Source organism: Panthera leo, chromosome A1 (genome assembly GCF_018350215.1).
Source record: "Panthera leo isolate Ple1 chromosome A1, P.leo_Ple1_pat1.1, whole genome shotgun sequence".
In the NCBI taxonomy this organism is placed as follows: Eukaryota; Metazoa; Chordata; class Mammalia; order Carnivora; family Felidae; genus Panthera; species Panthera leo.
Window position 1 is genome coordinate 196,769,839 of NC_056679.1, and position 27,089 is coordinate 196,796,927.

The window sequence follows — 27,089 nt, forward strand, 5'->3', positions numbered from 1 at the left end:
GGGTTTTTTGTTTTGTTTTTGGAAGGAAGATTCCCATTTGTTTTATTAAGTCATTAGGAAGTGTTTGGTGTTTTTTTAGGTCTGGCTATAAATGTTTACCTTTGTTTGCCTGTATGAATGCCAACTTGCAGCCATTACCATTAGAACTGGTGTTATTTGCTAATGCGTGAGACATTGATGTTGGTCTGACCAAGTTTTAGGAATTTAAATTTTTTTGTAAGCTAACCTTTAAATAATGAAAGGTGTGTATATCTACATATAACTTACCTTGCCATTCCCAAATTGCATCTTTGTTTATTTTTAAATATTCTGTAGCTTCTCTCTCTGAAGCATCCAGGTTCTTAATTGTTATTGTAAAACCTGGTGGTTTAATTGAAAAAAATTTTACTGGTCTTAATTTTTGGGGCAATTCTGTTAGTTTGACCCTGATCTTTGGCCATTTCCCAGCCCCCCCCCCCCCTTCCCTATTTTCTTCCTGATAAAGACCCACTATCCTCATGTGATCTGTGTTCTGCATGTTGACATTGCAGTACATGGTTTTTGTCTTAAAATTAAATGATGACCTAGATAATAACTCTTTGCTCCCTGCCCCCCTTTTAAAAATAGCTTTGTTAATTACATAGTTGTGTTAGGATGTCCAGTTTGCCCCATGATGAAAACCTTTTTAGGCTCTTGTGTCCTCTTTAGAGATACTAAAAAATATTGTGGAGCTGCTTGCTGTTAATAGATTCAGAGAGTCCCTAGGGTAGAAGTGCAGTGTTTCACTTAACTAAGATTCAAATTCTAAATGTTGTTCTTGAACATTTTAGATTAGTGTTTTGTTTCTGTAGTTGGTTTTTAGTGTTTTCTTTCTGTATTGTAGTTTGAAAAACATGCCAGTTTTATGAGACTGGAGTCTTTGGTTAGTTTGTTCTAGTAGTTTTCTATTCATGGGAACAAATGGGGGGCTTTTGAGGTTGATTTTTTTTTTTTTAAGTCAAATTTCTTACTTGGAAAATTGTTCTGAATTTGATATTTAGGAGTGACCACTCCGATCTTAGTGAATTTATTCATCTCTTCCAGTAATCAGCCCTGCATGCTTATGAAAACCAATTTTGAGGTGACTAAATGCCTTCTACCTCTTCCTTACTGAAGATTTTTTTCCCCTGTACAATCTTTTTTGGGGGAAGGGCAGATTGTGGTACCAAATATTGCAGAGCCAAATTCCCCATTTTTGATGAAAATATTAAAGAGCCAAATGTCACCATTGCTATCCCTGATTCAGGCAGTGACACAATATAGTGGCATTAAAAACTTGAGTATTTTCCAGAATTCAAATGTTCTCGAGCATGTGATTCTTATTTGGAAAACTGAGAAGCTACAGTGCTTGGTGGAAGAAGGATGGCATTTGGCTACCCTGTTCTTTCTCTAATGCCTCGGTGTTGCCTGTCTGCGCCGGCCATTGTTGCAATGTAAGCAATACTGTTTGATGCACTGCCACCCTCTATTGTCTGTTTAGTGTTTAGAATCTCCAGTGGGGAAGAGGAAAAGAAGCATGACTGTTAGTACTTCTCAGGACCCATCTTTCTCAGGATTAAACCAGGTCTGAAACTGTCTCCTATTCCAACCTCAATCCCAAATTCATGTGCTTTTCTTTTTTATTGTTTTCTTTTGATTATTTTTGTTTTGTTTTAATTCTGGAGAATGTAGATCTTGCTCAAGCATCTCTTACGTTGGCATTATTCAGACATACTTGGCAAACATATAACATTACTAAGATGTTTTTTTGTGGCTTTTGCTTAAAGCTTGTAAAGTGTAGAGAAAACCTAAATGAAAACAGGATTATGTTTAGATCTGTAACGTCCACATGAGGAAATGATATGTTGGTCTAGTATTGAAATTCTTTATCTAATGGTAAACTTGAGCTAGACTTTAGTTTTTAAGACTGTATTTGGAGTTGCAGAACTTTTAATGCATGAAATATATCTAAATTCAGTTGCATCAGTGCTGTATGATGAATATATTCTGCCTCAATTCTCTTCCCCTTCCCTAGTGAACTTCAGGTAAGTGTAGACCAGATTTCAGATCTAGTGTGTCTAGAATTGATTGTACCTCAATATGTGAATTCTCCGACTTCAGCCAAACGGCATAAAATGCTCCAAGAGCATCATGTGCTCTGGAACTAGGAGACATTGCAGTCTAACAATGTAACAGTAACATAATTGAAGCACTTAGCAAACAATTACCATTAATGACATGTAAGGTAAATTAATGCATAACCTGATGATTTAGTGTTTGGCAGGCTAAGTAATAAACACCCCAGTACTTTTCTTAAAAAAATTTTTTTATGTAAGTGGAAGTCTCCACTTCTTTTTTTCATAGAAGTTGGCCAACTTTGTTAAGCTCTTGAGCAAAGAAGTGAATGTTAATCATTCAATTTAGTATACACTGAGAAGGAAGTATTGGCATGAGTAATCAAAAAAGATAAGTTGAATTTGGTATAGTTTCAAAGTATGTTCCATACTTTGTACCACATGCATCATCTGAGTAATCATTTAATCCTTTTCTGTACTGCCCAGCATTATTCCAGGGATCATCTTCTGCTGTTACTGGTTTCTGAAACTCAAACTTATTTTTATTCACGGAGAAATAGTAATTGTTGTGACTAGATCTGAGGTGGGGAGAGAGAGAGGATGGTGGGTAATTAGGCACTTTGTAAAGCATCTAGTTCCCCATTTTTGCTTATCCATTCATTCACACAACTTCTATTTTGTAACATAATCATTTAGCAACTTCCATAAAATGACATTGGATCGATTATATTTTCTACATACAGATTAGCTGGGTTGTGAGGAAAAGTGATCCTGTGAATGTTTTGAAAGGGCAAGGAACTGTGACCCTCGTTAGGTGAAAAATTGCCAGATTAAGCTAAAAACTAAAATTACCGATAGTGTTTCTAAAAACACCTCTGCTAAAATAAAATGCACCTCTGCTGAATGAAGTTATCCCACTATGCCCAACATTAATTCACTCCCACATGCCTTTGAAGAATAGACTGCATTCTGTAAAACAGGCACAAATTTTACCTAGCACACAAAACAAAAATTCACAGAAAAGCAGCTTGACCCACCAGAGAAATTAGACTTCTTTTGCATATGCAAATGTATAAAAATATATTATCTTATGACTTACTGAACACTGACTTTTCCTTGTTTGGTTCTCCCTTTACATATTTGCGGCTGTTTGGTTGTATCCTTGGAAACATGGTGTCATGTAAACACTTCCATTTTGTGTATATTCATTTTTAAATTCAAAGCAGAGAACTACTAAAGAAGCTTGATAGGTACCAGAAGATCATGAACTACCAAGAGATTAAAAAAATTTTTTTATGTTAAGTAGCTTTCTTTTTCAGTTATTTGTTCTTATTTTCACCTTTGCTTAGCAGTGAAATTATTTTTCCTGACTTTCAGTTTTTATAAGAGGAGAAAATTTAAGTTGTTTTATTTGCTTTGTAGTTTTTTGTTTTGATATTAAAGATTGAAATATTTGAGAAGACAGTGTTTGTATTTATTTTTTGTTTTCTAAAACTACATTTCATCCTTTAGCATTGTGGAAAGAAAGAACACTAGAGAACATTGAGCTTTCATGGAACAATCTTTTAAAAAGTTGTGAGAAAATGTCTGGTCATTGAGTTGCAAATGGAGCAACTGAATGTACACTTGGACATGAAGGACACTATCAGATCTAATTTGTCAGAGTTACTCTTATTTTCTCCTCCATTTTGAAGTACTAAAAGAAGCAATCCTAGGAAATGTCCTTTAGAGGAGAGTCTTTGTCTTAATTGCCTTTTGTTTAAAACTCACGTAATTCTTACGGGCATTTAAAAAAATACTGTGGAGCTGGATGTCTTTTTGTGTTTGTTTTTGCCTTGTTTTCTTTTCAGTGTGAATCTGCAGAACTTAAGTCATGCTTTTTGGTTTGCTTAACAGAAATGTATTTTGCTTATTTTAATATTTGTGTACTGAACCCATTTTCATATCAAGAGAAAAGTAGGAGTGTGAGCTTTGTTTCTCTTTGTGTGTTCTAAGACTTTCTCTTGATCGTATAATAATGCGATTGCCGAGGAAGTGAATTTAATCTTACTAGATAGGTCTCATTATCCAGTTAAATTTTACTAAAAATTTGCTCTTCATTCTTTCATAGTAGACCAGGGGAAAATAGGTATGTCCTTGTTACCTTGGTGACAATAAGCTCAAACCTCAATGTCTTTTCCCATCCAATGTATAAAAAAGGCCTGCCTTTTTTTTTTTTTTTTTTTTTTTTTAAGATTTTTCTTAAAGTAATGTCTACCCCCAACGTGGGGCTCGAACTCAAAACCCCAAGATTACGAGTTGCATGCTCCACCGACTGAGCCAGCCAGGTGCCCTTCCATAGAAGTGTTTTTTACCCTCCTAAGAGAGGCACTTGATCAGATTTTTTTTTCACCCAAATCAATCACTTTATTTTTTGTTTGTTTTTAATTTTTTTTAATGTTTATTTATTTTTGAGAGAGAGACAGAACATGAGTGGGAGAGGGGCAAAGAGAGAGGGAGACAGAATCTAATCTGAAGCAGGCTCCAGGTTCTGAGCTGTCAACCCAGAGCCCAATGTGGGGCTCCAACTCACAAACCATGAGATCATGACCTGAGCTGAAGTGAGATGTTTAACCAACTGAGCCATGCAGGCCCCCCTCAATTACTTTATTCTTACACACACCCTAAGAGGCTAGGTGGTGGGTTTCTTAGGATATTGTAAACTGGACAGAAGGGACCCAAAGTCTGCCTAATGGAAAGAAAAACTAGAAAACGTAGGCACAACTAGGGAACAAAAGGTCTAGGGCTAGGTACTAAAAGGGCACCTAGACCTGCCTGTTGGATAATCTTTGTAGACATAACTTTAGTAAGAGAATTTATGATAAAGACTAAAATTTGAAATAAAGATTATTTATTTTGCTTTAGAAGGTACGTAAATAAATACTGGATTTTTTTTTCTTTTTTGTCAAAAATAGGGGGGTTTTTCCTTCAAAAATTAGCTACATTATAAACATATCTTACTCCCATGTGTCCCATATAAACATGATAGCACTAAACATTATTTTGTTCTAAAATACTAGTCTTGTTTTTAGTTAGCTCCTTTAAACTGCTAATTGTAAGTTATCTTGGTGTAAATAGATACTAAGTGCTTTTTTTTAAGATTTTAGATCCATATTTATATTTCCCAGAAGTTTAACCTGATGAATGGATAAATATCAGTGGGAAGTAGTAGAATGTAATGCATGCTTGTTTTAAAAATGCTTATTTTTTTGTTAATACAAATCTTGGTTTTGTTGTCAATATCAAACTTTTCCAAGTTGTCTTATTTTAGATAATGAACATTCTGTTGCTATACTGAAGGAAGAATAGCCTTTGCAAAATGGAAGAATTCCAGATAGCTTACGTTCAGTTTTTGAAACCTCATGCTTGTTTACCAACAGTAACAGGATGTCAGGTTTCATTATGGCACACAGCACGCTTTTCAACTCTGCTATGAAGCATGTATATATATATTTCTTCACTACTTTTCTAAAGACAGGCTCCCGAGTGTGTAATAAACTGGGCCTGTGAAGTTGGTTCAGCTGACAAGGATCAACCATTTAACTGTATTTGCTTTAACTTGATTTATTGACGAGAACTAGTAAAAACTTACTGGAATGTTAAGTTTGTTCATTATCTGTTTCGCTTACGATACTTTATTTTGATATAGTTGAACAAGATAGAATAGATGCTGTTGAATGAGTAAGCAGCAGTTCAACTGAGCAAGGTTGGAAACCTAACATCCCTTTATTTTCTTTTAAAGTTATTCCTTATTGATTTTGGTTTGGCCAAAAAGTACAGAGACAACAGGACAAGGCAACACATACCATACAGAGAAGATAAAAATCTCACTGGCACCGCCCGATATGCTAGCATCAATGCACATCTCGGTATTGAACAGAGGTAAGTTTGAGAAATGAATGTGTTTCTCAGATCCATAGGAAAAGCCACTAATGGGTTTTGGAAATATTTTAACTAGTTTCTTATGATGCCTAAAGATGTCTCTTGGCTGAAGATTTGAAGGACGCTTATTAATTCTTTTACCTGTTGAGCTTTAGTCAGTGCTGTGATGCCAGTTAAATGAGAGACCTTTTGTTTCTTTGTTGAAGGTTGTCTCTTGGGGAGAAAATACTCCGTGATGGAAAATTAGAAGCATAAATGTAATTTTATCTTGATGTTTGTTTGTTTACATGCAACTGAAGACAGTAGTACTTATTTTCTTCATGCTGATCTTGAATTTTTATATTTTAGTGATGCAAGTTGAGTTTGGAAAATAATGTTTTAGTTATTTAGTTTTACAAGGAAAATGTTACCTGAGTCCTAATGAACTAAGAGGGGGTTGGTGGGCCATCTCATGTTCTGCTCTTCACTCCTACATAAATTAATAGGATCTGATTTGAAGTAAACATTGTCATGATCTCGGTGCTTTTTCGATTTTTTCTATCTTCTATTTTTTTCTGGTCTTTCATCTTCCCTTCCTCTTTTATCGATCAATTTTTATTCCTTAAAACCAGCATAGAAATGATAAATGATATGCTTCTAGGTTCAGGAACCTCAAGAGAAGGATCTTAAGCTTAGGAAATGTTCAGTGTGTATGTGTATATGTATTCACATGCATCATTAATTGGCTTTAAAATGTTAATTGGGGAGCTTGGGTGGCTCAGTCGGTTAAGCATCTGACTCTTGATTTTGGCCCCGGTCATGATCTCATGGTTCATAAGTTTGAGCCCCATCACCACGCTGTTGGTGCGCAAGGAACCTGTTTGGGATTCCCTCTCTCTTTGCCCCTACTCTGCTGTGTTCTCTCTCTCTCTCTCTCTCTCTCTCTCTGTGTGTGTGTCTCTCTCAAAAATAAACTTAAAAAAAAAATGAAATGCTAATTTATTTCAGCATCCCTCAAGTTAGTTTTTAGGAGCTTCTGCAAAACTTAAAAGTGTCCTGCTACTTTGTACTTTGTTCTGTCTTCTTCATTAACCTCATTTAGAAAGTTGTCTCGCTAAATCCTTTTTGCTCTTTAGAAATTAAATTGCAGGACTGTGTTGGATTTTATAATTTTGTATTCTGTGAGAAAATTTTGTTTAGAAGTAACTCGTTACGAACTTTCTTATTACTTTAAGTATCTTCTTTCACAAGCCACCAAATTGCTCTTTCTCTTCGCTTGGGAAAACTGTGTACCTGGCTTTTTTTTTCCAGATGCTTTCCATAATAATTCCAGCTCGTAAATTTACATTTTCTTTTCTAGTCGCCGAGATGACATGGAATCATTAGGATATGTTTTGATGTATTTTAATAGAACCAGCCTGCCCTGGCAAGGACTAAAGGTAAACCAGACTTCCATTACCAGTCTTTTTGTTTTGTTTTAAGAATAAAAATACACATTGGAGATGAACTTTAAGGTCCCTTTGAAACCTAAAGCTTTCTGAGAGTGAATTAACTTTATTTTAACCTTTTATTGGGAAAATAAAATCTGATCGCTTCAGCAAGAATTAATAGAATCCCATTGTCAGGCCTGAAGAACAATTTCCTTTGGGACAGTAAGCAGATACCCACTGGTAACCAGTAGCTTTATCTGAATGGAAATTGACGTGGGCTAATTAAAGGTGGAGGCTTTCTGATTTTGATGCGTTGCCAGTGTGTTGAAAAGGAAGACTTTTATGTGTAGTAAAACTGGTTCGTCTAGTAGTACTACTAGCTATATTATTTAATTATCCTAACATTTGCTCCTATTAATTAGGAGTTTCACCTTGATTTTTGTGTCTGTTAATGATAAAATCACTGTGTCCTAGAATGTAATGGCTATTCTGATACTTTATTGTTCCTTTAAAGGAAAATGGTCCCTGTGTTTATTTAGCATCTGTGAATTAGATAAATTGCTCAGTGCTTGTGTGACTAGCTCTATCAAAAATGAGTAATTTTTACACTGGAGAAATATTTTGACATAACGTAACTTACTAATGTTACTAAATGATGAGCACTTTTGTTGGTATTGAGCTGCCTTTACTTTTGCCCTTGTGTTGAGTATTGATTATGAAAACACATTTCAGATTTGACTTCACCCATTTTTACTTAAATCATGTTCCTATTAGACTTACCCTTTCCAAATAGCTAAAAATATTCTTGAGGTAGAAACACTGGTAAAGAGCTATCAGTTTGGGTGGGGGTTGGGTGTGTTTTATTTACTTTGATTTGGTTTTAATTCTAAGGTATGATTTCTCTTGAATCTCATGTTTACATTTATGTCTAGTGGGTTAAGCTAACGCGGTTCTTCTCGATAGTATTGACTATGTCTATGTGGTTTGATTCTTATTTTCCACAGGCTGCGACAAAAAAGCAAAAATATGAAAAAATAAGTGAAAAGAAGATGTCCACTCCTGTTGAAGTTTTATGTAAGGCAAGTGTGCTTGAGGCCTTTTTTGTTTTTTTTTTTTTAAATAATAAATAATCCAAGAAGAGGGAGCATTTTATTTGCCTGTCCTGGAACTTAAACATCCTATGAGGTAGCTAGCTACTACCATTTTTAATTTACTTTTTGATGATTCTAAGTATCTTTAAGAGTAGCTTGAATATATGAGCCATTTTATTTTTTTAAAATGTCTACTTATTTTGAGAGATTGGAAGAGGGAGAATCCCACGCAAGCTCCACGCTAAGTACAGAGCCCTATGCGGGACTCCATCCCACAACCTCAAGATCACGACCCAAGCTGATACCCAAGCTTAACTAGCTAAGCCATCCAGGCATCCCTTTAGGAATCATTTCAAATAAGTATTTTATGTTTCTCGTTTGTTTGGGTTCTGTAATCTGTTAAAAACTAGAGGGGAAAAAAGGGCATGTAAAGTTGTCTAGTGGAACCTCACTAGTTCATGAGAAAATAAATATTCTCATCCCTAAACTGGTGCCAGAAAATAATGGATATCGGCAGTTGGCAGGCATATCAAGGAGTAGGGAGACAAAGGCATATCACAGTATTCCAAAAATAGCCAATGGTGGACAATATAGGCGACAGTTGGAATCAGGCTCATTTCTCTTAAATCTCAAGCTTTGTAGAGAAGCCTAGGAGTTGAGAATGGAGAGCTGTCGGTTTCATGTTGGATAACCGTGGTCTCTTACATAGAAAGAAAACCACCTGGTCATCTTTGAGACAACAGTGGTGTAACCGACATAATTAGAAGACCGTATATAATTATATAGTTGGGTGTTGGGAAGTCAGCATGGAGTTGAAATAGTACTTTGTGGAAGGGGGAAAGTGGTGTTTTTATGTCTCCCTATCCGCAAATTCCTTTTTCCTTCTCCAGATCTACAGTTAAAAGAGGGATTGGGGTGGGTAAGAGACTATGTTCTTTTCTGAGATTCGGGATTTGTTTTAAATTAATAAATACATTGTAGGTCCATGAATAAAATGTTCTTGTCTTCTGGTGCCCCCAGATAACTTTTTTTTGTTTTAAGTTTGTTTTTGAGAGGGAGACAAAGAATCCCAAGCAGGCTCCGTGCTGTCAGGGCAGAGCCTGATGCAGGGCTCGATCTCACGAACCATGAGATCATGACCTAAGCCAAGATCAAGAGTCAGATGGATGCTTAACCTACTGAGTCACCCAGGTGCACTCTCCCCCCCCCCCCAACTTTAAAATCTGTATACTTCAGGAAGCAAAACATATTTTCTGTACACTACTATTTCTATGCAACAGAATGATTCATTTGGCTTACCGGGAAAGTCAGCCATTTTTCAGGAAGAGAAAGGGAGTGTTAGCACATCGTCTGCTTCTGGGTTACGTATTAATTTTGATCTAGAAATTGTGAACTAGGTCTCACTTTCTGGATTAGCCACATATAATTGTCAGGGTGCAGTGAACACAGAGTATTAGTATTATTAAAAAGTAGTGAGATTGTTTTCAGTCTCGTTACGGTGGTAACTACTTCATATCTGTATTAGTTACGGCATTGGTAGTTTTCTTTTGTGAAGGTTTTGCCTGCTGTCATAAGATAGCAATGCATGAAGTATACTATTTGACTTTTACTTCTGGTTGTTTAGCTCTATTTGGAATACATAAATGCAGGTTCATCTGGTATGTGCTGTTTAATGTCTTGTTAAGAATTTAAATAAAATGTGTAAAATACTGATTAGTTTCAGCTGTCCATTCTCGAACAGTGAAATAATGTAAGAATGAAAGCTGTTTACATAAATGCAGTCAATAAAGATGAATGTTACAAGTATATCCATTTTATCCTACCTTAGTTTTCTGGATACGAGAAATTTCTCAAAATTGGAAGGTTGTGGGAAGAGACTGTCTCTTTTAACGTAAAGCTCTTCACTTATATTTGAGGGGAAGGCTGCAGGGATTTTTGTTTTAGTATTTTGCATTTCCACATTGGTGATGGCAAAATCTCTTTGGTGATTAATATCTATAGGCTCAGGGACGCCTGGGTGGCTCAGTCGGTTAAGCATCAGACTACAGCCCAGGTCACAATCTCATGGTTCGTGGCTTCAAGGCCCACATTGGGCTCTGTGCAGATAGCTCACAGCCTGGAGCTGTTTCTGATTGCATCTCCCTCCCTCTCTCTCTCTCTCTCTCTGCCCCTCCCTCCCTCCCTCTCAAAAATCAGTAAACAACAACAACAACAACAACAAAAAATACAGGCTTAGAGATATTGATATACATTTTTGAGAATCTTTCCTAAGAAACTGAAAATGGAAAAAGTTTATGCCCACAGGTGTTCTTACTAGTATTGTTTAGAAAAGAGAAAGATTTTAATTGCCTGAATGGCCAGTTACAGGGAACTAGTTAAGTATGATGTATTCACTCGTTTGGATATTGTACAGCCATTCAGAAGCTTATGAAGAGGTTGGAAAATTACACAGAAAGATACTTGGAATATAATGTTGGTGACAGAACAGTAATATGTAAATTATGTAAATAAAATAACAGTTGCGGAAAAAAGAAAAGGCAATCCCAGTCTTCGTAGGACAAAGCATTGGATTGATCCGTATCACAATAGTAGTTGCTTTGTATGATTGCACTCTCGATGATTTTACTTTTCTGTTTATGTAAGTATATTCTACTACAAAAAAGAAAGTAATTTCAGAGTCTGAGAGAAAGTGCCTGTTCACTGTGCCTTTGTGGCAAATACCATTACCGGCCTCGATTTTGTCATTTGTTAATTGTTTTCCATTGAGTTGTTAGACGTTGATAAAGTAATAAATTAACAAGTGGGTTCTCCAAGTTATTTAAGGACATAATACTGTAGGGAAAGGAACCATATTTTCTCTGTACATGATGAAGTGGTCAGAACAATGATACTTTATTACATTTATGAGGATACCAAGTCATATTAGTTGCGTTCTCACATCTTATGGCAAAGTAATAATAAAGCACTGTCCTCAAAAACAAGTTTTACTTGCATTTTTAAATGCATTTATTTTTCTGTCTTAAATAAGTTGTTTTGTTTTTTTACTTTGTGTTTTAACTCTTGAACTTGTAGGGGTTTCCTGCAGAATTTGCCATGTACTTAAACTATTGTCGTGGGCTGCGCTTTGAGGAAGCCCCGGATTACATGTATCTGAGGCAGCTATTCCGCATTCTTTTCAGGTCAGTTTTTAAGGTGTTTTTAAGACTAGAGACTCCAGGGAAGGAAATTAGTCAAATCCACCCAAGACATCTGTTCTGACAAGTAGCGAAATAAAGTGACTCTAACCAATATGAATAAAATATTAAGAAATTTGAGTTCGTTTGGCATGTTTCCATTGTGATGCAAACGTGCTTGAAATTATTTTAGCTTGGGATGGAGAAACAGTTGACTCAAACTCAAAGAATCTAACCTTTCCATGATAATGGCAACTGATATTGCAATTCAAGTGACTGTTCGTGGTCCTTGGAACACTAACTTTGCTATGGAACCCTATTTAATATCAAAATTAACAGCAATTTACATACTAGATAGTTATGGGGTGTATGATGGTGTGGGAGCAGGCCTCATACTTTAGGGTTCCCTGGTGCAACCCAGAAATGGTCTTGAGCGGATGGGGGAGGGAGATAGAGTGCATGTTGCTGGAAATCTTAGTTGGAAGAGAAGAAGAATTGGGGTAATTCTCTAAGTCCAGGAAAGTCTACTTTCCAAGCCACCAGCATACACATCTGCACACACACACACACACACACACACACACACACACACACCAAGCTTACATTCTCACACCTACTCTGATTTGTTCTTAGAAGGTGCTTCCTATTTGGATGTTTCCCTAGATAATTGACAGCTTGAGTGCTGTTCATTACCACTCCCCTGCCTCTTTCAAGAAAGTTCAAAAGTCAGCTTCTTTTTGAAAAAGGAGAAGATTTATTCTTATTGAATACATCAGACTGAAGTGTGGTGACATCATTTTCCTTCAGTTGTGACTTGTAAAAAGTGGAACTGAAGAGTTAAAAAGTCATGTATATGGAAAGAATTCTTTTAGGAGCTACCATAATTAGAGAAAATACTACCATTTTTCTAAAAAGTGCCCTCCCTGTTTTGCAGGTTCAGTAGAGTGTTTAGCCAGACTCTATTATTAAAGGATTAACACATCATTTTCTGTTTTCCAGGACTCTGAACCACCAGTATGACTACACATTTGATTGGACAATGTTAAAGCAGAAAGCAGCACAGCAGGCAGCCTCTTCAAGTGGGCAGGGTCAGCAGGCCCAAACCCCCACAGGCAAGCAAACTGACAAAACCAAGAGTAACATGAAAGGTTAGTAGCCAAGAACCAAGTGACGTGACAGGGAACAAATTGAACACAAAATTGGGTAATTCCTTCATTTCTAACAGTGTTAGATCGAGGAAGTGGTTTTGAAAGAAGTAAAAATTTGGCTCTGTGTTTTTACAAAGAGACGTCCTTGGAAAATTTGACTACTAACTTTAAACCCAAATGTCCTTGTTCATATATATATGTATATGTATTTGTATATACATATATGTGTGTATATATTATATCATTTCTCTTGGGATTTTGGGTCATTTTTAACAACTGCATCTTTTTTACTCATTCATTAACCCTTTCCAAAATAAACATTTGGTGTTGGGAATATGGTATACTCAATCAATCCAAAATCCTAGACCTAACACTTGTTGATTTTTAATAATGAATCTGGTTAGCCGTGGTATTTTGACTTTCAGACTAACAGTGTTAAGAATTTTTCTGCATGTTAATGCTGTAGCATTTAAAATGAAAAATGGTGCACATGGTCCGATTTCCAGAGGTGGTGCGTCTGGCATTGCCCCCAAAGTGTCTATCTTCTCGGTTGCGGAGCATCTCATTTACGTTCTTAAATGCTCAAATAACTGAAAAGCTCGACACATCTTTCCTACTCGAGAACCAGATCTCTCTTTTGGTTGCTATTTAACTACCTAGGTTCTTAATTTTAAAACGCTTGTTTTGTTTTGGGCTTTCTTTTATGGAACCTTGCAAATACTCAGGGTCTGGGAATTCGTTGTGGAATTGAACTCTGCGGTTAGGCCTTGCAAATTGGAAAAAACTGGGGCAAATGCCACTGAACTGCTAGTCTCTTTCCTTTCTGTCTCTGGCACTCTTGGTGCTACTAAGGAGTAGAACTGTTGGGGCACATTCTTGTCACTGTTGCCATACAGTTCGACTCCCGAGTTTCGTGGTTTTTGTTTGCTTTTCTTTACCCCCGTTGTTCCCTTTCTGGGGCTTACCTCCTGATACCTGCCTACTTTCTGGAAGGGGTGGGCAGGTAAGGTTTGGTTTTTGTGGTTTCTAATTATTTCATTTCTGAATGACTGCTCTAGTCTGAACCTAGCCTTCTTTGGGCTATATTTTTAGTATTGTATCTGAACAATTTGGTAATTTAAAAACAGATTCTGATCTGAGGTTACTTTTCAAGAAGGAGAATTCACTGGTGTCATCCTCATCCCAGCAGCTCATCTGTTAGGAATGAAGTTGAGATTCTTTTCTTCAACATTTCTGTATTGGGGGAGGATTCACAGCTGAAAGCTTAGCGTAACGGGGGTTCTTAGATGATGAAATTTCCGCTCAGGATAACAAACACCGATGCTTGCCTCTGCATCTCACTTGGAACCTAATTGTCCCTTTTGAGTGTTTTAATCATGATATAGCTAATCAGAGTGCGAAACTCTTAATGCGCTAGGTAGCTAGCTGGTATCACTGAGAAACGGTCCTACCAGTGTAACGTCTCTAAACTTAGGACTTGTTATGCCTGACATCTATTAAGGTATTTGCTTTTTTTCATAAAATGAAACCAATTTTTGCCTAAAGCTAGCTGGGATAATAGGATCATCACGAGTTGCAGTTTCTAGAACTAAAATTAGATTGAAATCTCATCTGACCTAGAACATTTCACTTCAGGCATTCAGCAGCCTTCAGAAAGAATTCCCTTATTTTGAGTTAGTTCCATTGTTAGTTTACTGTGTGTCTCTTTCTCAATAAACAAGCAGAATTTTTGTCCTGCCTCATCTAGGTCTTAAAGATGAGAAGTTGGATCCAGTGAGTTAGTATGTTTCCTTGGAAAAAAAATTGTAATTAAACTTAAGTTTAATCCTTAATTTTGTATTGTAACTATTTTTCATAAAAGCAACTTTAAATATCTTACACAGTTTGCGGGGCACTTGGCTGGCTCAGTAGAGCCTATGGCTCTTGATCTCAGGGCCTGAGTTTTAGCCCCACTTTGGGGGTAGAGTTTACCTAAAAAAAATAAAAAATCTTACAAAATTTTCACGGCAATCATAGACACAGGGTTTATATAAATTACTACATAAACATCAACTTGTAAAATATTGAAAAATTGGATTTTTCATAAAATGCATCATTTACCATTGACTGCTTTCAGAGAGACATTTTCAGGTGTATATTTTGATTCCAAGCAAAATACTGCTTGCTACTAAAATATGCCAGGCCCCGGAATACAAACAACAAAATTGTGTTTGATCTTTGGCTTCTCGAAACGTTTGTTTTGTCTTGGATCTAGAACTTAGTGCCCCAGGCAGATCTCATGTGAAATCCCCTCAGTATAAAGCCATGAATGTGTACGGCAGGTTTGAAGGTGGCATGAAATAAGTTTGGGGAGCCTACTTCCCTAACCCCAGCCGTATTTATCCAGACCATCTATTGAGAAATCTCCTATGAAGTCTGGAGTTTGAAGACAGTCCCTTTTAGGTGACTTACTCCTTATTTCAATCTCTATGTAATAAGGGTGTTTAAAAGCATGTTATTCTCTTAGGGTCCACTACAGTCATTTTTTTTATTCAAGGAAGAGCTCTCCTGCAGCTCAACTCTTCACTAATTCCAAGAAATCCTTTCAGTGACGATAACACCGTATAATACATTTTTCTGGTTAAAACTTTAGAAGGCACTTACCTAATACATCCTATCAGTTTTTGTTCACGGAATTATACGCTGAGGTTTTCCAAAGCAGAGAATTTGGTTTCTTAAATGTATCTTCAGCACATGAAACTGTATACTGCAGGGATATCTATTCCTGGAAAAATCCCCCGAACTGGTTGACATATTAATATATTTTACGTTATTAGTTTTAGTTTTTGAAAATTGTATATGGGATGTTTCTTCCATGGAAAGGTGTGTGTGTAATAAGTTGTTTCAGCAGTTCACTGTGAATGTCCAAAAAGTCTTTTAAAGTCTGACTTACTCAGCTAAGATGGGTTTATTATGTGTAATAGACTTCTATCCTAATTACTTTTCTAAAGAAAAGATCTTTTGAAGTACTCCTTTCCAAGGCCCATCAAAAGACTAAGAAATAAGGCGTTTCTCGTTTCTTGTAAAGCCCACTATGATGTGTACTAATTTTCGGTGCTCTTATGCTACAAGATTATAATTAGTTTTTATACATGTTAAAGAGAAAAATAAAAGATTCACATCTGAGACACTTCCAAATTCATTTCGCTTCCTTTTATTCAACTGAATGTGATTATCAGGAAAGTAGTTTTTAAGACATTTAAGAAGTACTAAAGGGAAAAGGAAATCTTTTTAGGACATTCAGAATCCAGTTAAGTTCACCATTTCTTTAGTTGAGGTCAGAGATGGGGAGAATTTCAGAAGGTAGTGAAGCCAAAGTTGGATCCTTACATAATTCTATTATCATCTTAGTCCCTCTGTTCACTACTCCAAGCCATTGATATTAAGCATAGTTTTATCATAATCACATACGTGGATGTCAGATTGTTGACAGTCAAAAAATAGAAAATTTTTCTATCACATTCTCCTACCATGTCCATGGTCTTCCTTGAATTAGCTTCCAGTGTTTACTGGAATTCACCTACCATTTATGTCTAGCTTAACTTTTTCTGACTTCACCAATTGCTGCTAGGAACGTGGCTGGTCACTCAGCAACGTAACCCAAATCACAGGGGAAGACCTTGAAATAATCTGGAGACTGATCTTCTCTGAATACACTCAATCTAAAGAAGTGCCAGGGAGCTGCATCTACTTGCTGAAATTTTTGTCAGCTTTTTTCATTATGGACACTACCACTGGAGAGAAAAGAGCTCAGTAACCCAACAGGAAACGAAGACGAGTGTGCAAGAATTGATTTGTGGTCATCTGAATGAATCTCACATCTCCAAGGCTGGCTGGACTTACCAAACATGAACTTGTCCGAAAATCTGGACGATACCACAACAGTCAGAAGATCTAGAGGAGTACAGTGTTGCTGTGACTCAGTGGTGTATAATGCAGACCATCTACCAGTTGGGGAAGGAATCAATTGTAACAGGTATTTCAAGTTCAACAACCTCAGAATTCTGTAATAGGGAAGACCAAAAAAAAAAAAAAGAGAGAGATACCAGTCTGGTTTGTTTTTTTTTTTAAAGGCAGTTGAAGGGGTAATGTGTGTACTTTATATACTTAAGTCGTCATTTATCTTATTTGTAGTGATAAAAAATCTATTTATCTTTCCCAACTTTTATTTTTTTTTAGTTTAGCATAGGAAAAGTTATTGTAGCTGTTTGTGTTTTTATTCTTGAGCTTTTATAGTGCCAATCTGATTCAAAATTCTCCAAGTTTGATTATGATTTCTGTGCAGCCAAAAAAAACCAAAAAAGAAAAAACACAGACATGTTAACTAATAATAAATGGCATTACATCATGAATGTGAATACTGCATTCAAACTACTTTTAAAAAGTTATGTCTTCCACTAGGAAAGGATACTGAAATGTAAAAAGCCCATCACAAACTTCAAGCCTTACTATTATATAAATATCCCTTTGAACTAATTTGTGGTTCTATTAAAAAAAAAAAAAAAATCAGGGACATCAGAAATGCATTCATAAATAAGAGCCAATGTATACTTTTCAGATTTTGGATTAAGGGGTAGAATCTCACTAGTTACATAAACATTTTTTTCCTTTTGCAGATTTGAAAAGAAACTTAAATGTAGCTATTAACTCAGTAGTTACAGTGATGGTCCAACTCAATTTTGACTTTGCTTTTTGCTCCCTTTTTTTTGTTTTGTTTTTTTGTTTTTTTTGTTTTTGTTTTTTTTTTTGTTTTGTTTTTTAGGAGCAAAGGGATCCCTTCCTTATTTTAACTGTTGTTGCAGTGAAGATGGGTGTTTGGACTTTTAGAAGCCAGGAGACACCACCTAAATTACAAGATAAAAACCAAGGAATCAATGCACACTGGAAAAAGGAATGCACTTGAAGATTGAATGTTGAATACTTGCTGAATGCTCCCATTGAGATTTTTCCTACATAAACTTGAGTAACATCTTAGGACAATTCTCTGGAGAAACATTGATCCCTGGGTGGAGTATCCTACCATTGGCCCATCTGAAGAGTTACATCTGGATCTGACTGCTCTATTCCTCCAGGAATATTTTTAGGCTAGCCTCTGTCTGATTCCTAAGCAATTGTAATCATTAACTGACCCAGTAATTTCTCAAATATCAGATGAACAGATACAATTCTTACCTAGATCTAATTTTTATCCCTATTAAAGACACAAGAGTGTTCTAATATTTTGACATTGTAACTTACGTTTTCTTTTTAGTTAGTGATAGCGGTTTCTATTTTAAAGCTGTTGGGATATTCAACGTAGTAATTAGATTATTCAGTATAACGTAATCACATAGCAAGGTGTGGTAAACAGTTTTCGTAGCTGTGTAAACATTTTTCTTTATCATATTTAAGAATAATTGCAGGACTTGAAATCAAATGCTCATCAGGGTAAGGGTCATCTCTAATTAGCTAATTCATAGTTTTAATTTGCTTCACAGTATTCTGTATTTTAACATTGGAATTACGTTACAGAATATGGTCTTAATTTTAAGGTTTTTAATTCAGGTTTGATCTGACAGCCTTTTCTTTTTGTGCTTACTTTGCTAATTCTCTTTAGTCATACATACCAAATAGAATATTCCTTGTGATGAAGTTCATTTTCAGAAAGCTTCATAAAATTTTTCATTTTGGCATTTACTTTATGAATTTAGTACTTGGGCAGGCAACAGGGGTTTATTTTATTTATTTTTTTTAACAGAGGTTTATTTTGTGTCTACTCTGTTAGTCGGCATAGAGAGCGAAAGAATGTGTACAGCACTGTCCTCACAGTGTTAGCACAATATGTTTTTAAACGAATTAAGATGACTTTCAGTCCTCAAATGAACAAATTCCTAGTTAACGAGTGAGCCCATATTTCCCCAAAAATGATATATAAATGTTTGGTGTTATCTTTGCGGGGGGGGGGGGGGGAGGGGTGTGTGGGGAGGCATAGATTTTAGAAGCGTATTATTTGTCCCACAGAGCCCATTGGAAATGGTCCAGCGAATGTTTGAGAAGCACAAAGAAGGGAGAAGTTTATGATGAATAAAAACATGGTTTCCATGCTGAATTTAGAAGTGAGAGATCAGAGTGGGCTAGAAAGAGCTATAATGAGGCCAGCTATAGGGGTTTGGAAGGGGATGAACCAAGGGGCATGGTCACCTCAAGGGAAGGCTTTTGCTGAGAAAAGGTGGTACTGATGGGGTTTTCGTGTTTTGGCTGAGGAATGGGCATACTTCCTTTCTGCCTTGAGCAATAGATAAAGCCTTGTAGGTAATAGTTACATAAACATTTTTTTATGTTTTATGTTTTTTATGTTTATGTTAGAGCAAAAAAAAGCATTTGCTCTAGTGGTCTTTTGCCACAGATGGAACATGCAGCTATTACTACCTGAGGCTGGTTTCTATTCAAACCTGCCTATGTGTGGAAGTCTTAAGAGTCTAATTGTGGCAGAGAGAGGTAGTGTTTACAGGGTGGGAAGGCTTGCAAAGTAAATAAAGCCAAAACAAAAAAGCGTCACTTGTTTGGGTTTTCAAATCCAGGGCAAAACTTTTTTAATGTATTATTGGTGGAAGTACAACGTTTTTAAAGGTTTAAGGTTTCTGTGATAAAAATCATACTGACCAGGTTTGTGTTCTATGGAATAACTCAATTATGTCTTGAATACATTTATTATTAAAGCTTATTGCTCCTTATTTGGATCAGAAATAATGTGCAGAAAAGTTCCTGCATATAGTATGATTAAGACTATAGTTTGTAATTTTTAAGGCAAACCCGTCTTATTTTTCATTCGTTTGATAAATATTTGAACACATTCTATGCTCTAGGTACTAGAAGTCTAGAAATAAATAAAACAGGCTCATTGGAATTCCCAGTAATTCTCGGGCCTGAAAAGTGTATGCTGACTGGGAAGGCTTTGATTCACTGTGTACCGCTCCTACGTAAAGGCACCTAGAACAGAAAAGTTTTTGTATGTAGTTTTAAGATGAGCCGTGATTTTCAAATAGATGAAAATATTCTGAGTCACCATTCTAATAAAGTAATTATTGGCCCAGTTCCACCCAATTTCCCAGTTTTGGGTGTGGTTTTTAAAAATCTTTTGTAACTTGGAATTGTAACATTCTTTTTTTGTTTCGATTTTTTTTTTTTTTAAACAGGTTTCTAAGCATGAATCAAGGAACAGAAGAAGCAGAGCAGATGATCGGAGCAGCATTTGTTTCTCCCCAAATCTAGGAATTTTAGTTCATATGTACACTAGACAGTGGTTGTGAACAACCATTTACTTGGTGTAAAGAACTTAATTTCAGTATAAACTGGCTCTGGGCAGCATTGGTGATGCCGTGTCCTGAGTTGTAGCCGCTGTAATTGTGAATATTAACTGAGATAGTGAAACATGGTGTCCAGTTTTCTATTGCATTTTTTCAAGTGGAAAAGTTAACTCTAAATGGTTGACACACACAAATTGGTGGAGAAATTGTGCATATGCCAATTTTTGTTAAAATCTTTTATTTTGAACTATACTGCTTTGAGATCTCATTTCAGAAGAACGGCATGAACAGTCTTCAGCCACAGTTGTGATGGTTGTAAATGCTCACAATTGTGCGTTCTTAGGGTTTATCCACCCCTGGGGTTTGCAAGTTGTTCACTTAAAACATTCTTAAAATGGTTGGCTTCTTGTTTGCAAGCCAGCTTGATACGGTAGCAACCAAAGATTCCAGTGTTTGAGCATTCGGAAGACTGCCTGCTTACCTGTGCTAGAAATAACAGCATCTAAAGTGAAGACTTAAGAAAAACTTAGTGACTACTAGATTATCCTTAGGACTCTGCATTAACTCTATAATGTTCTTGGTATTAAAAAAAAAAAAAAACATATTTGTCACAGAAATTTAGTTAACATCTTACAACTGAACATGTATGTATGTTGCTTAGATAAATGTAATCACTGTAAACATCTATATGATCTGGGATTTTGTTTTTATTTTGAAATGGGAGCTTTTTTGTTTACAAGTTCATTAAAAACTAAAAACTGTTTCTGTAAGGAAATGAGATTTTTTTTAAACAACAAAAATGCCTTGCTGACTCACTATGAAATCAAAATCTCCCCAATTTTTTAATAGACTACTTCAAGCCATTTGTTACATACAGTTCCTTTGCGAATCATTTTAGATTTAGTGTTACAACTTTTCCTCAGATTTTTTTTATTTAAAAAAAAAAAAATTTTTTTTTTTTTTTTTTTGGTCTGAAGGGGAAAGGCATTCTTTATTTTTCCTTTTATAATGACTTACAGGCACAGTACCTAGTGCCGCAGCAGCCAGGACTCCGTGTTCTAACTCCTGCGGCCTCGCACTAACCGTTGGACTGATTGTGCATAAGAATGAAAGCGTTAAAGGGTTTAACTACCATTTTGTAGCTTTTCTTTAAATTCCTGGTTAATTTGGCTTTGAGCAGATTGATTCTTAACTTTGGAGAGCATCCCGCCAGGTGGCCAGGTGAGGTTCCTATGATTCCTGACCCTCCCTAAGCCCCCATTCTTTCCCCTAAGTTCTCTGTGCGCTTCCTCTTAATCTTAAATGCGCTCTTCTCTTTCCTCTTTCTGACCCAATAGAAAGAAAAATTTATTGACAGTAATTCTTTAAATAGCGTAATTTATTCATTTATAGCATGTCAGGATTAATTAAAAGAACCTTTGTCTGAAAATGCTGCCAGGAGCCTGTTGTAAATGTAGGTATTTTGTAAAATAACCTTGAAACTGTAAATTGACAGGTTTGTTCGGATTGTGTCAGGTTTAATTTGTTTTATTTCTTTTCTCTTTCTTTTTTAAATCTACTTTAGCAATAATTAATTCCATGATCACCACATTCTGCTATTACAGAATATATTAGCACCCTCCCACTGCAGAAATCTTAATGAGTGCGAACTTTTGGGGTAGGCAGCTTACTTGTTTCTTTTCTATCCACCCATGTGAGTTAAGGTATTTGTTTCTTGACTAATAAACCCTTTGATACTTTTAGCCAGAAATCAGTCTCATAAAGCTATTTTTGAGTATAGTTTGTGTAAAATAAAAATGTTTAGCTTTGGTAATAACTTTTCCGAGCTGAACTCCCTCTAGCAAGATATTTTTCAGTGCTTTTATTTACTATGCACTTAGACTATGCACTTTTTCTGAAATATTTTTGTAACACTTAACTTTTTTGTATTTTTGCCATTTGAAAAGGTTGTGGTGTAGTTGGTCTGTAATTAAGTTGCAGATTTAAAACTGCTGTTAGCTTTGTAAATCAAAATATAGGTGTTTCTGTCCTGGTATATCTTCATTCCATCTGCAGCTGGAGCTGGAATCCCATTGATCTTCTAGCTACCATTCATTTTCTTCACAGTTCACAAAAGAAGAATGTGAAATTCAGTGAATGCTGTTCCTAATCCTGTCGGGAGATGAATCTCATTTCACCAAAATTAAATTATGTTTTTCCACTAAAATGATGATACAAGTTGAAGACACATCACTCTGAAATTGGAAGACCTCACCACTTAAGGCTCCGCAGTGGCTTACTCAGCTGAACTCTAGGTTACTACTCTACTTTGTTCACCCATTGGGGGGTGCAGTTTTTTTTAAATGTCGGGAGATGGCCATTCTAACTACTGTTGAATGTCTCTGTTTTGGGAAGGTATAACAAGAAAATAAAAAAGAATATATATGAAGGGAGAGACTGGTTATCTCCTCCCATACGGTTGTGCTCATGCTCCTATGGCCTACAAATGGAATTTGGGAGGTTTGCGTTTTCTATTATTTTCCATCAACAAATAGCAAGAGATTTTCCTATTTCTATTAGTGCTCGCAGTGCTATTAAAATGTTTCAAGCGGAGAATACTGTAATGGCTATAAACTGAATTCCATTATAATAAACATAGCAATCAAGATTTTAGAAACCAAGCCAGTAAGCTAGTTCTCCCTACCATTTGCTGAAATACAGAGAATGGGTTCTTCTGACTTGAGTAGAATGAACTGTAGGACTTCTAAGAAGGGTGCCCCTGGACTTTCTTCATCTCAGCTTCCGAAAATTCAGTGGTCTGACCAGGGCTCTTCCTGAGCCAGATGGATATGTAGCCATGTTTTACGTTTTCTTGTTAGTTTTTCAACGGATAAGCATGTGATCAAAATGTGAGTGGGTCTCTACGAGGTATATAGCAAAGCGTCATGAACAAAAATTTATCTCAGATCTGCCGTCCCCTTTAAAGTGAGACCTTGTGAGACTGTACCTTGACAGGGTTGTTTACGTGCTCTTCTCATCTTTTAAAATGGCCAAAGATGGTGATGAATCAAGAGTAAGTTGATCTCATCGGTCTTTGAATCATCAAACAGTACCTTGTTGAAGTAAAATGGCTTGATTTCTGAAATGACTGTTAGACCCGTTATGAGGACATGATGCAAAAGTAGTGAAAATGTTGAACAGTAGGAGAGCTGTCAGACTAGCTGTCCACGGCCGCGGTCACGTTGTTGGTCAGATGGCATTGTGTCCGTTGCTTGAGGCTGTGGACCCACGGTGACTAGAAGTCCACAATGAGAAGGAAGATTCTCCTCCTCCTTGTGAGTTGGGAGAGCCCTCCTGGGACTTCACACTTCATTCTGTTGTTTGGTCTCTGCTATTTGTCAGCCTGGCACGGTGACTTGGTTCCTTCTACCTCTGCCTGTACCAGATCAGATCCCTTAAAGAAGTGTTTTGGGGAACTGCTACCATTGGCTACTGTGTACACCCGTCGGGATCAAAATCGCGAAGAAATGTTTGTAATGGCGATTTGAAGTGCTGGGGCAGTGTTGAGTTCATTGGTGTCCGTACCACCGTAGACCTGAGCCACAGCACCTGACTCCCTAAAGAACTTCTGACTCCCTAAATAACTCCCTAAATGGGAAGAACAGTAAAGTGGAGGTGGAGAGAGTGTTGAAGTGGCCAGTAGATTAGATCAGTGTCCTTCATAGTGAGGAGGCCAAGCAGGACATGTAGGGGTTGTAGTGACTCATCTTGTGTTTAAATTCAGGATTTCTTACTCTACTTGGCCATTTATCACTCCAGTCATGTATGTTTTTATAGGTGAATATTTGGATACAGAAGGGTTTGAAAAAATGGACTGTTTTGGCATTGTAGCGCACATTCCAAGTCGATTTTAGACTGTCCGGGACTATGCCAGCTACAGGGAATTCAGAAGTGACCAAGACCATCCCCCCCCCCCCCCCAAGCCTTTTTTTAAATGTTTGTTTATTTTAGGGAGAGAGAGACCGGGCAAGCAGGGGAGGGGCAGAGAGAGGGAGACACAGAATCTGAAACACGCTCCAGGCTCCAAGTTGTCCGTGTGGAGCCTGATGTGGGGCTCAAACTCTTAACAGTGAGAGCATGACCTGAGCCGAAGTCGGACGCCTAACCGACTGAGCTACCCCGGTGCCCCAAGACCATCCCTTTTTAACAGCTCAGTATAAGAGAAGAAATAGCAATTTTGTATCACTGTAACCATTGCTAAAGAGGAAGCATTTGGGTGTTATGAGAGCACCTAATAGAGACATCGAACTGTCTTAGGGTTTTAAGGCGTTTAGCAAAGAAATGTAGACAAATGGAGCAGCACATGAAAAATCTGAAATAAAGGTGGGACTAATTATGGAAGGTAGTAAGTAGCTGCAGGACCATTAAAGGTACGGATAAAATTCAGGTGCCCTTTGGAAGGATCACAAAGTATGGGCGGCCCATTGAAGCTGTTGTAGGGAGACCAGGGCCATTCCAAGAAAGCAAAAAAGTGTGGAAAACTTGTGACTGAGGCTCCCAACTGAAGAGACCTTTACAGTTCTACATTTTAGCATAGACCCAAAAGCTGTGGAAAGGATTAGATCATCCAGTGGCAGTGGGAAAAGGACTGTGGAATCTGCAGAGTATGCCCTATTTGTCAAAATCCTGAAAAATACTGAAGCATCTTATTTACTGAAGGAGACACTTTAGAGGAATTTATGGTTCAGGTCCAAATCTCAGTCTTCCAGCATGGTATCTTATTTGGAAGAAGTGGGGAGAGATTCCATATTAGGATGAAATTTAACAGCTGTATGAAACTACTTTCGTTTATTAACCCTCAAAAATCCCTTGGCCTATAGCAAAATTTAGGTGTTTATATATATGTTTCTTTGATGCCATTAAAGATACAGGGCCACCTGGGCGGGTCAGGTCAGTTGGTAGAACATGAAGCTCTTGATCTTGGGGTTGTGAAGTTAAGTCCCATGCTGGACGTAAAACTTGTTTTTGTTTTTTGATGTTTATTTTTGAGAAAGCACCAGCGGGGCAAGTGCAGAGAGGGGGACAGGATCTGAAGCGGCCTGTCTGCTGACAACAGAGGGCCCGAAGCAGGCTCGAACTCACAAACTGAGTTAATTGACCTGAAGTCAGATGCTCAACCTACTGAGCCACCCACGTGCCCCCCCACCCCCCCCCCCCGCATAGTTTACTTCTTTAAAAAATCTGTTACATAGACTGTTTTAGCTTTATTCTTAAGATAAAAAAATTTATCCCCCTTTTCATCGATGACACAGTGACTTGTGCACGTTTATCTACTAAATCTCCTAGTTCAAACTTTAACAAGGCCAGAGCTAGGTCTTCTCTGAACTGAGCCGATACCTGTGGAAATAACGTCCTTCAGTCTGCGAGGTGCTTCTTACGCTTTGTTCTTTTGATATTTAAGGAGTGTCTGGCGGGCTGAGTCAGTGGAACATGTCAGTCTTGATCTCAGGGTCATGAGTTGGGGTCCCACATCAGGCATAGAGTTAGTTCACCTTGGTGCAATGATTCTTCCTTATGCTCAGGAGATTCAACAGTTGTTTACATTTTGCCCATTCAATCTGCACATCTATTTTTCTTTTCATCTTTATTTTTGAGAGAGAGAGCGAGCATGAGCGGGGGAGGGGCAGAGAACCCAATGCAGGACTCAAATCCACAAACTGCAAGATCATGACCTGAGTTGAAGTCGGACGCTCAACTGACTGAGCCACCCAGGTGCCCCTGCACATCCCTCTTTAAACATACACTTTTTAACCATTTGAGAGTAGGTTACGGAAGTATTTTAATTTTTCTGAGAACAAAGATAAACTATTAATCATGGTACAATTAATCAGAATCAGAACATTTTAAGACCGACCCAGTTTTCTAGTCCAATTCCGTCTGTAGTCCCAGTGTCTTTCATAACCCTTCTTTCAAATTGTCCAGGACAATTTGTGTTGTCCAACAAAAGAGCCATTTACCTTACTTACGTTTTTAAGTTTGGAACAGTTCCTCACCCTTCCTCTTTCATGACCTTAATGTTGTGTGTGTGTGTGTGCACATGTGCATGTGTATGGTTTCATTTTCCAGCTGTGTTCACTGAGGGTCTGGAACTCATGCTACTAAAGTAGCAGTGAGCACACCGGGCGCCCAGGTCTTGATTTCTAAATACTAAGGAACCACGGCTTCTTGGAGAAGCGTCTGACTTCAGGGCTGGGGTAGAGAAAATAAATACAAGGTGAACCTGGAATATTCTTGTGCCAGAAAGAAAGGAAATCACGAAAAAATGATGAGTACGTGTCAGGACACTGGAGCCACTTGAAAGGTTCTTACTGGCCAAAAGTGTATCAGTTATATGAAAATGCTGATGACAATGTAACTTAAATACCCATGGTTTCCATATTTGTATAAAAGGAGGAGAAAGGAAAGCTCTTAAAAGAATGCTGATAAGAGTAATGTTGCATTTGAAAAGTCAATATTTTACTAAAGGGAGCAAGTGCAAGTTTGATAAGCACGAACATTTACATTGTCAAAAGTATTACTTACCAAGTAGAAATACGCATTACTTACCAAGGAGCATTCTAAAAAATACCTGGCCCGGATCCTCCATTGGAAGGGTGGTGCGATCATCTCCATTTTAAAGACAAATTCTAGGTTTCATAGCGTATCTTGCAGAATTAGAATTTGAATCCATCTAGAACTTAACAGCTGTCCAACAGACATCATGTCAGTCCTTAATCATGACAGTTACTGTTGTTCCCGATAGAAAAGAATTTAGAAAGGTGGGACTACCCAAGATGTGACAGCTGTTAGGTTTTATAAAGCCAAGACCTAAACCTGGTTTCCTTTAGTTTTTATATGGTTAGACCTGGTGCCCTTTTAAAATTTTATCACCATTTGAAACCCAGAGGTTAGTAATATTAACCATTTATTGA

The 27,089-nt window shown here is 37.1% G+C and overlaps 1 protein-coding gene and 1 long non-coding RNA gene across 8 annotated transcripts in view; both read left to right on the forward strand.

The window, feature by feature from the left end:
• Window positions 1-22,729, forward strand: part of CSNK1A1 (casein kinase 1 alpha 1) — a 47,830-nt gene extending 25,101 nt beyond the window's left edge. The window contains exons 5-12 of one of the 7 annotated variants that reach the window (XM_042949505.1): window positions 1,499-1,582; window positions 5,854-5,993; window positions 7,333-7,411; window positions 8,407-8,481; window positions 11,566-11,672; window positions 12,666-12,814; window positions 14,562-14,619; window positions 20,029-22,729. In XM_042949505.1, coding sequence (XP_042805439.1) covers window positions 1,499-1,582; window positions 5,854-5,993; window positions 7,333-7,411; window positions 8,407-8,481; window positions 11,566-11,672; window positions 12,666-12,814; window positions 14,562-14,596 — 669 coding nt within the window. In that variant the 3' untranslated portion in view covers window positions 14,597-14,619; window positions 20,029-22,729. Of the gene's footprint in view, window positions 1-1,498; window positions 1,583-5,853; window positions 5,994-7,332; window positions 7,412-8,406; window positions 8,482-11,565; window positions 11,673-12,665; window positions 12,820-14,561; window positions 14,620-20,028 lie in introns of those variants that run through there. The other 6 variants (XM_042949524.1, XM_042949531.1, XM_042949512.1 and 3 more) reach the window with 6 other exon arrangements.
• On the forward strand, window positions 14,737-18,072 carry LOC122226433. Its single transcript, XR_006205627.1, has 2 exons — window positions 14,737-16,829; window positions 17,616-18,072. It is a non-coding gene; the product is annotated as an uncharacterized LOC122226433 (long non-coding RNA).
• Window positions 22,730-27,089: the final 4,360 nt, after the last annotated feature.